We start from the raw sequence: 10,739 nt of genomic DNA on the forward strand, positions 1-10,739 counted from the left end.
TAGGAAACAACAGAAGTATTGCCACCTATCCATTTCGACAGTTTGTGTTAACATCAAAAAATAATAATAATTTGCAGAATGAACTTTAATCACTTAAGGTTATTTTAATTTTTTTTTTCTGGGTCATCATCAGCTTTCGAACTCTTCAGCTGCTAGTACTCACACAGAGGAAAGAATCTGAATGATAAAAAGAGAACTCCTCTGTTTTATGCCAGAGTGTATCCATTAAGACATCAAAAGCAGTTTCAGCATCTTGAGAAAAGGGAAGAAGTCTCTGAGTGAGATGTGCATCAGTGCTACTCTTTTAAGTTTTGTCAAGATCATAAAAAGAAAAACGTTTTGAACCACTGGCTTACACTTTTATCATTGTTAAATTAATATTAACAATGTATTGTTAAACTTTGAGAAAGTGACTTAAAATCCCCCATTGCTTTACGTTCAAAAGAATTTCCACTTAAGCAAAAAGATATAAAAAAAAACCATCAGATAACGTGATGACCAAAGCACACATTCCAAACATGCCAAATAAGCAGCTAATTATCCAAGGAGAGGAGAAGAAATATGCAGCATAAGTTTACATCCATACAAGTATTTCTTTTAGAAGAAAATGCATTACAAGAACGAACATGAAAGATACTTTTGACTTGTACTAACAAAAAGCAACCCAAGAACCACGGTACTTTAAGATATCCCTTAGCCAATTTATATGTCCTTTCTATATAACCAAGTATATTGGAGATACTTATGACTTCTACTAACAAAAAGCAACCCAAGAATCATAGTATTAATGATATTACCAAGCCAACTTATATGTCCTTTCTTTATAACCGAAAAATCCTCGAGGTTCAGTGACATAAGGTTCAAAACTGTGGGATAATGAGCACACCCATCTACCCTTCTTCACTTTAATATTTGTCGGCAGAAGGGTTTCACCCGTGACATGATCTTAATACACATCACGCGATGCTCTCTTACCAATAAAAGCCCTAAGGCAACTTATATATGAATTCCTTACCAATCATAGATGAAAATCTCGAAAAAAATAATAATGCACAAAGGAAAACTAAATCATGTTTCTCAATAACGCAACCTTTTGTCTGGATGAGATAACAGTTTTGAAAACCGTAGCTTTTGTGTCGTAAGTGATGCAAGCAAGTAGAAAAGCATATTTACAGTCATCAAACTCTACGGAGAAGCCATAGTCTTAAAAAAAGATTCATGCAAGTTAGAAAATGGAAAGAAAGAAGAACCCAATGATGACATATAGATTTTTTTTAACCATTTGGCCCCTTGGAGGTCTTTGGCATGCTTGTTTGAATCCCAACATCATCCCCATCCAAATGCTGAGGCTTGCTATTATTCCTTTGGACTTTCCTCTTACCCATGTTTCCAGTAACATCATCAGTAAATTTGCGCTTCATGACCCCTGCCTCATTAAATGAACATATACCTTCTGTTAAGCTACCAACAGGAGAAGAAAAGCTATTCACTTCCCCATAAGCCTGCAATTCATCATTCTTGACATCACCAGCACTACATCCACCAGATGGAGCATCAGGATGTCCTTCATTTTGTCCAGCTAACCCCTTCTCGTTACAAGAATCTTTTCCGCGTTCCTTGCTCATTTGGGGAGATTTGTCAACTATACCTTTAAGAGATAACTTTAAGGATTGTTTATGTTTATTTTTCACTGGAGGAGCATTATTTTCATCCTCTGAGAAGGATGAAATTGAAAATATTTCATCATCAACAGGCAACCCAGCTCCTGCCCTCAAACTTGCAATTAAATCCCTATCAGCTACATCTCTCCTCTTCCAAAGCTCCTGAACAGCATTGCTAAGATTTATCGACTGAGAACATCAAACGAGAATTATCAGGATAGAGTTCTCAATTAAATTTTCTAGTGAAATTAATCAATGCCATAAACACACCTTATAACTATATCCGCGGCATGTTGGACATGAATACGGCAAATCATCCACTTGAAACTGCAAATATTTTTCATCACTGCAGAGCAAATACCCATTTTCAAATTAAAACATCCAATGGATTTCCTCACTCAAAGCTCAAGTGGAAGTACAATTGAAGTCGCATAAGTTAACAGCTTTATATCGCATGAATGACAGGTGAACATCAGAGTTAAGGTGTGTAAATGTGATGGAAACAAAAAAAATTTACTGGATAAAAGCAAATATGAAAATACAAGAAGAGACGCAAGTATCTAGTAGAACAATAGAAAATACAAAAAGAGACAAGTATCTCATTTAACTTGTAACAACCCTTTTTGCACATAAAAGATATATTGCCACCTCCTGTCGAATTATTACTAGATATCATATTATAAAATAGATAAATAGAAGTACTTCAGAACTACATAGGATAAGGATAGTTTAATTCTAGTAACCATAAGTAACAGCTAATGACAGTAAGTAACCGCTCAATGCTCTATGGGTGAAACCTCCAGGGATTTCAGAAGATGCAAATCATTAACTTCCTATCTTTCTTCGCTTCTTCTTCCTAAAGTAAGTATTAAAGATATGTGCCTTATAAGTACACCCCTCCCGGAACGACGACTTGTTTCAAGACGAAAATCGGAAAAATGTGCAACTAACAATGATTTTTGGCCATATGACTAAAGACGTAAAATAGAAGAATCACCAACATCAGAAGAGGTCTATGTGCTTATAATTTGCCATTCTTAAGGTTCAACGTAGCATATCTAGTCAACATCAGTTCTTCAAGGTCTGACTGGAAAAATGTTGTCGTGAGTGTGTGTTTTTTTGAGGAACACCTTGTATTTCATAGGTCGGAATCTAGTGAATCTGTCTTTAAAGTGTAGCTCCGCACCTTACCCATCGTGTAATGACAGTGTGCATTCACCCCATGATCTTAGTGCTCCGATTGCGCCTTCTGTATCTGTAACTGTAAGTAGTTTTCATATTCAATTGAAAGATAAGGAACATCTCGTTCCAATTGGCTTGTATTATATTCAAGGATGCTAGCCATTGTATACCTAACACCATGCTTGCACCACCAAAGGAAAAAGGGAAGAAATCGTGCACTATAACGAGGTTCGAAACCTCTATTGACAGGCTATGACAAACTTTGTTGCATTTGCTAATTTCACCAAGCCGCTGGAGAGGAAGTCCCAATTGATGAAGGTCTTGATTCAGAAGGCCACCCATGTACCTTACTGGATTGATTTAGTCCTTGTTTACCTTTATATTCTAACGCCAAACTCATCGCCTTATACACAGACAAAGGCTTGTGAATCCTAACGTCCACACGAAGGTCTTATTTGTCCACTAAGGAAAACTCCAAGCAAACGATATTCTGCCAAGTTTGCTCACGCGCTACCCGTTTTGCGAATTTCTGCCTATACTCGAAAACTGATCCAATCCATTGAATACTAAACAAATGTTCATCTGAATTTTTTGAAACTAATCTGTAATTTTCTTGCATAACTTTCGCCAACTCATCCTAGTAACAAATGGTTGTTTCAGTGTTGATCAAAGCAAAAAAGCTCCAATGCATCTTTCTCCAAATACATTGAAGTCACATCAACCTTGCAATCATTAAGTGTTCGATCATACTTGGGAAATTCCATCATTGTGTAAGAACGTCGATAAATTTCTTAATGCCTCCAAGTGCTATCAACCTCGCCCTCATCAATTAAAACTTTAGATTTTCCATCCTGATTTTATTTGTTTTTTGCTTTTAATGCAGCCACATCAGCAACGACAAGAGCATCAATGGCTCCCAATTTTATTGCTATAGTGGTCAATTGTTGGTCGATCTGATCAGGAGTCGACATGATAGGTTCGTTGTGGAAAGGGTTGGTTCGTGTAATAACCATGGCAGATTTTACTGCTCTGATACCAATGACAGAAACCAAGGTCTTTAACTGGATAAAAGTAATAGAAAATACAAAGAAAGACAAGTATTTCGTATCTCTTAGAACAACTTTTTTTGCATATAAAAGATATATTACCACCTATTTGCTTATTACTAGATCTCCTATTACATAATAGATAACTATAACTACTTTATAACTATTTAGGATAAGGATAGATAACTTCTTAGTAACCATAAGAAACTACTAAATAACTCCTAATAATTGCAAGTAACCTCTCCATGCTCCATGGGTGGAGGTTCGCTAAGTATTAAAGATACGTGCTTTATCAAAATGCTTTTTTTAAAAAACCATGGGATGTAACTTGTAAATTTTCCCCACAAACAATTATATTATATAATTAAGGAATATATATATAATTAAGGAATATATAACTACTTTCTTTCTCCATTACTTTGCTATTTTATTTGATATGCTATACTTGAATTGAGCGTTTGTCGAAATCCACCTCTCTACCGTCATAAGGTAGAGTAAGACTGCATACACTATACCCTCTATCATACCCCACTTGTGAGATAACAATGTGTATGTTGTTATATTTTAAGGAATATATTAATTAAATTTCATTAATTATAAAACAACCAATTAGAAGATGACAAATGTATTGTTGGTACCATTTGTATTGTTTCTCTTCTTCTCTTGCACTTCCAGGAAGTTGGTAACACTTTCTTTGCCACGTCACCTTTTAGGGGACCTTAGTTCCATTTCAATCAAGATAGGGAGTATCGCGTCAACTGTAGAGCTAAGTTGTGTAAATGACTTTTTTGAACCACCACGGGTTCCCTTACAATTATTTATATAAATTAAGGACTATATAACTACTCTTTTCTCCATTATTTTCATACCCTTACAAATATTTATATAAATTAAGGATTATATAACTACTTTTTTCTCTATTATTTTCATACCTAATTTATTCTGCTTTACTTGAATTGAGGATCTATCAGAAACAATTTTTAGCTGAATCCACGCACCCCCGTATCCATACACAGATTCGTATCCCCAAACCATAAATTTTAGATCATAAGATTCAACCTCTAGATCAACACCCGAGCTTGAAAAACTTAGCTATCTTTGGCACATCACCTTTTCGGGGTACTAGTTTCACTTCAAGCAAGAGTAGGGCGTATTAGATTCCATGTGAAGTTAAGGTGTGTAAATAACTTCATGGACAACCACGAGATGAAACTTGTGACTTTCCCGTACAAAAACTTACTCCCTCTTCCCTCAACATAATTACTCCATCCGTCTCAATTTCTGTGGCACCATTACACTTTACACAAATATTAAGAAAGAGAGGAAGACTTTTGAAATGAGTAACCTACCATTTGTGCGGCTATATTAAGAAAGATTGAGGGAAAGTATTGAAGTTAAATTATTTCCAATTATAACTTGAGATTTGCAAGTCCATGAATATTAGATTCCTCCATAATTATCAACAAATCGTACTAGGGAAATGTTCATAAATGTCGATTGAAAGTGGTCGTTTGAAATTATTTGTCAATAGTTAATCAAGATCTTGAAAGGGTGGTAACCCACCAAGGGACAGCAATTTTCCTTGCCAACTGTTAACCTTTCTTAATGAACTCAATTGCCATATATGTGAAGTAGTTCTAATCCTTTTCCAACCAAAATAGGACACAATCTATAAATTGAAGGGTAGAGGTCTTTAGTCATAACACTATGACTGTAGCATCTTTACACTTGCTTTTTAAATAAGCGCGATGACCAATTGTTTCAATCAACAGTTTCTCTCATACTAAGTTCAACCTGCCACCGTGGCACATAGCTCCGAAAATGAATTCTTGATTAGCCGATTACCTTGCCCATTAAAGCTAATGTACATGAAGCACTCTAATCAACTCACGGACGTACAGTGGGAGTTATAGCTGCAAAACCCTAATTGTATGAGTACAACCCTAAAGCTCCCGCTCACATACTGATGAAAGTGATACACACCTTTTTTAACAAATCAAACTTCCCATTGAAAGAATTCAAAAATGATACACATCCGAAATAATTGAAGACATGGTTTGTGAAAGGCGAGAATTATCACCTTTGGCGAAAGGCGAAACGAGGCCTTGTCGCCTTACTAGCGAGGAGAGGTGATCTCAAAAACGAGAGAATAGGTGAGGCGACAGAAGCACCACCTTTTTCTTCAAAACATGCTTTATTTAATAATTAAAAAGGCAATATTGGGGTTTATTTGGTGTTTTGGATAAACACAACTCTCTTTTCCTTATATTCGCAATCACGATCTTCGCGACCTTAAATTCGAAATCACGATCTTCGCTTCTCTCCACAATCTCTTTTTTCTTCAGTCCTTTGCTTCACGACCTCATCAAGTATGTTTTCAACAATTTTTCTTCTTCTCCTCCTCTTCTTCTTCAATGCCCTGTTTTTTATTTCTGTCAGCAGTATGCAGTCCCCGTTTTTTGAGAGTTCTAATATTGCTTGTTAATTGTCTTATGAACTATTGAGTCATTTAAGTTCTAGTGTTTTAGAACCTACTTTCTACTATTAGTTTTGAATTGATATATTTGTTAATATGTTTCTGCTATTGAGATATTGGATATGTATATATACAATTAAATATTTAAAGTTTTTGATATTAATTGACGCCTCAATTCATAAAGGTGAACGCCTCGCGGCGAAACAGACTCTTGTCACCTTTTAACACAGGTTGAAGGGAACTTTATCTTTTGAAAATCTTAACAGCTGCAAGTTCCCTTTACTTTCCTTGGAGGTTGTTTTCTGACACACCAAAAAAAAAAAGCCAAACAGCTTTTAGACATCATAAGTTGTTCCTTATAATCTTCAAAGGATTTTTTATTTTTACCCATTGATGACGTTCACCAATAAGCTGACAGTTTAACGCAGCGCATTCCCAAAAATTAGCCATATTTTCCACTGCAGTTGTAGAAAATTACAAAAAAACAAACAGTAATTTTCTTCTTCCTTTTTCATTCGTTCATGCTGCTAAAACTTAGTCCATGAAGCATATATCATTCATACAATCACATCAGCATACCAATGTCAATAAATCACTATACAAAAGAATTGTCATTCTCATCGAAGTCTCTCTCTTATAAGTTATGTCATCTACCTTGAGATACAACCAGTAGAACCCCGAAATTGCAGAGCTTTCTATCTCCAGAAATATAACATTTAAATTCTTAATAAGGCTGAATGCATCACAAGCAGCAGCCCAAAATAACATTCACTGATTTAATTTAACAATCAAAGTCAAAGGAGAATGATGACACTATTCTTGGTAACACTTCCCACATTTTAACAAAGCAAAATCTGCTGCAAGAGCACCACAAAAAGCATTGGAAGCTGTCAATAATAAATTTCGGATAATTCCAGAATAGAAAAGTCTAACCTAATGCACATCCACATTAGCCCCGCGTTAACAAATAAAATTGCACTTCATAAGATAGGCGCGGAAGCAAAACCAATAAATTAATAATCTTAAAGCAATAATTAAGGTAAACCTGATGTCATCACATTGGGTGTGCACCCAGCGCTCGCAAATGTCACAGCAAACCATAGGTGTTGTATCAGAATCTCTATAAACCTATAGTATATATAAAAAAAAGATTAATTGCATTCCCCATAGACCTATCGGAAGAAAACAATTGGTTTCATTGGAAAGGCAATGAAAGCCATCCAGTAATTATAGCCGACAAATTAGAAACTTCACATTAATAAACCACCATACCACAAAGAACTTCATTGTAAGATTAAACAAAGAGAAGCTCAAATAATAATAACGGACAAAATATCTAACCTTCAAACAAACTTGACAGTAGTTTCCCTTCACAAATAATCTTCCACAAGCATCACAACAAGTGTATCCTAAATACCAGCTGCCATAGACCAAGATATCAATAGTTCAGAGGCAATAGGATATGCAAGGCCTTTAATGATTTTCATAGGATATGCAATGCCTTAAAATGATTTTCATGTATCACATGCAGCACACAACATAATCGGATGCCACTAATGCAATAATTTGTATTTTAAAATCTCACTAAGATATTAGTGCAGAAAATTAACTGTGCTACGGGAAAGCCCAAAACTAGAGAACTTATTTAAACTGCTTTCATAGCCCTTATCACAATATAACGTAAATTGAACTCCTACATGATGTTCCTCTGTGAAGATACAGAGAAAAAGACATGGAGAAGTTAATAAGCAGTTCAACTGAAATGGAGTTAATTGGACTGTTCAATTAATATTTACAGCAAAACTTGAATCCAAGAGAATTTCCACTAGCTGTTCATGGCCCCATACAACATACCTCGCCCTCAGTCCATTTCCTGGAACATTAGAACAACAGCTGTGACACTTTGTGTGTTTGGGGCACAAATAAGGCCCACTGCTAACTTTCTGCACATCCCGAAAACAATAAGTACAATCTAGTTTTATTATTATACAGAACGGGAAGAGTAAGACACGATAATCCACCTTGAGTGGAGGCTGCATACAGTAACAGTGATAAGCTGCATCACACCTTTTGCAAAACATGAACTTGTTTGGATCTCCAGTTGTTTGACAGCCCTACATCAAAAGGGAGCGTACATACAGTAAGCATATACAAACAATATAGTATGCATAAGAACATGAGTTGAACAATAACATAGACATCGCTTAGCTAAAAATGCAATAACCACTAGAGTATGATGCAGAACGGATGTCCATTTATCAAACAGAAAAGTAGTTTTGCAAAAGATTAGAACAAACAAAAAGCGGCCAATACTTTTATTTATGACTACTCGATAGGGACACTTCCAATAGTTTTTTTTTAAAGATATTTCATACTTGAAGAGATTTTTACGAGTTAATATGTTTGATAATCATTATTTGAGTAGAAACTGTGCTTCATGTCATGCTGCCTCAAATAGATTAGCAACCCACCGTGCAATTTAACAGGAGCATATAAAAAGCCATTATCACTAACATCCTTGACCATGAGCCACTCAAATAGAAAAGAAAGAAAATAGGTTAAACTCCATTCACTTGTGTATATCTCATCAGGACATAAACTCCAGTCTTTGTGAGAGCAAATCTAGTCCTTAAATATTGTATTGGCATCTTCCACTCTCTACCGCCCCTTCCCTCCAAACCATTCCCACATCCTGATAAAATACCATTATACCCAACCAATAAACTCATTTCCTGCCCATGCAACACATACAATACTAGGGGAGGGCGTTCGGTTCGGTATAATCAAATTTCAGTTCGGTTCTTCGGTATTCGGCTTTAGAAAAGTGTGCACCATATTTGTAACCAAACTAGATCGGTTTGGTTCGATTTTTACTACTTCGGTTTGGTATTTTTGCAGTGTTTATCAATCGGTTCTTCGCTGTGAATAAAAATAAAGAGAGAATATAATAAAGTAACAATTGATATTCACTTCAAACTTCAAAGTAACAACTAACGGCCTAAAAATAAAAGGTAAGAACATGAATTTGTTGTTCAAACTTCAAAGTAACAACATAGAATGATAAAATCAGAAAAGTAGAAATTAGAAACACCACGTTGCGGCTCAAACTTGAATTAAATTGAGTTTTTTTTAGTTAAGACTTTAGGCCTTCAGGGTTTACTTTTTGGTTATTTAGATTTTTTGTTATTTAAGTTTAGGCTCTAAATATAAAAATTGAAATGAGCCAAGTAAAGTTAAAAATTAACTAATATAATAAATATTTTAAAATTTATTTAATGAAACTTCGGTTCTCCAGTGCACCGTAGTTTCGAGACCCTTACACTGAACTCCAAACCGAAGTTCCGAGAAAAAGAAACTAGCACCGAAAAACCGAAGTTTTTCAGTTCGGTTTGGTTTTTTGGTATTTATGCCCACCCCTATGCAACACCTTCAATCCAGTTCTTGCAATCACTCTAACAATAAATTAACAATTCCACGAGCACCATCCTTTGACAACTTCTATCACTTCTTCGTTCAATATGTCGAAAACCCTTCACATCCCCAATCCAGTTTCAATACAAGCTAGTGATACCAAGTTTGGGGTTATTGCGGCACCTATGATGTACACGCTTTGGAAAAACTTGGTACAGCAAGATGAGAGAATTTTTTTTCAACGAAGCACGGAATATTATTTGAAAACTTCAAAATATGGAAAAGATAGGAATAAGGGAGCAAAAAGAGTAGGTTTATTTTATTCTTTTTTGGATACATGGGTACTAGGATTACTCTCTACAATTAAGTGTTGTTTGACATGTTTGTCTTTGTTTCAAGTTTTAACGCTTCTACTTCTATTATTGCTTTTTTGTATTTTTTTAATCTAGTTAACATACTTCCATTCATAAACATGGCCAAGTTTGCAATATACAAGGAATATCAAAGCATAAAAAAGCTACTAAAGGATAGGATTCTCTACTAACTCAACCCACTACTTCCTCCGTCTCAATTTATATGATTTACTTTCCCTTTTAATCAGTCTCAGAAAGAATAACATGCCTCTATATTAAGTAACAACATAACTTTAAAAAGCGTATTAAACGATTTAAGTCACAAATATTTATCACTTATTTTAGACCACAATTTTCAAAAGTCTTCCTTTCTTTATTGAACTCCGGGTCGAGTCAAACTAAATCATATAAAATGAAATGGAGAAAGTATAAAACAAGGGATTTTTTGTTCACACCAAAAGAATATAAGGGAACTCAAATTACTCCTTGATGGAGAGAAACTCGACTTCACAACTTCAAAAGATCTCTCATTTCCCTCTCTCCCCAAAGTACCCATATTAAAGCAAGTGGAACCACATGAAAAGACGTATCCTCCCTAACCAATAGTCTC

The 10,739-nt window shown here is 35.2% G+C and overlaps 1 protein-coding gene across 1 annotated transcript in view; it reads right to left on the minus strand.

The window, feature by feature from the left end:
* The window catches only part of LOC112941618 (uncharacterized), a 45,926-nt gene extending 37,499 nt beyond the window's left edge, over nucleotides 1-8,427 (minus strand). The window contains exons 1-3 of the mRNA XM_069294927.1: nucleotides 8,407-8,427; nucleotides 8,220-8,308; nucleotides 7,411-7,493 (exon numbers count right to left, since the gene is read on the minus strand). Of these exons, the coding sequence (XP_069151028.1) occupies nucleotides 7,411-7,493; nucleotides 8,220-8,308; nucleotides 8,407-8,427 (193 nt within the window). The remainder of the gene's footprint in view (nucleotides 1-7,410; nucleotides 7,494-8,219; nucleotides 8,309-8,406) is intronic.
* Between the last annotated feature and the right edge of the window lie 2,312 nt (nucleotides 8,428-10,739).

This window comes from Solanum lycopersicum, chromosome 1 (genome assembly GCF_036512215.1).
Source record: "Solanum lycopersicum chromosome 1, SLM_r2.1".
In the NCBI taxonomy this organism is placed as follows: Eukaryota; Viridiplantae; Streptophyta; class Magnoliopsida; order Solanales; family Solanaceae; genus Solanum; species Solanum lycopersicum.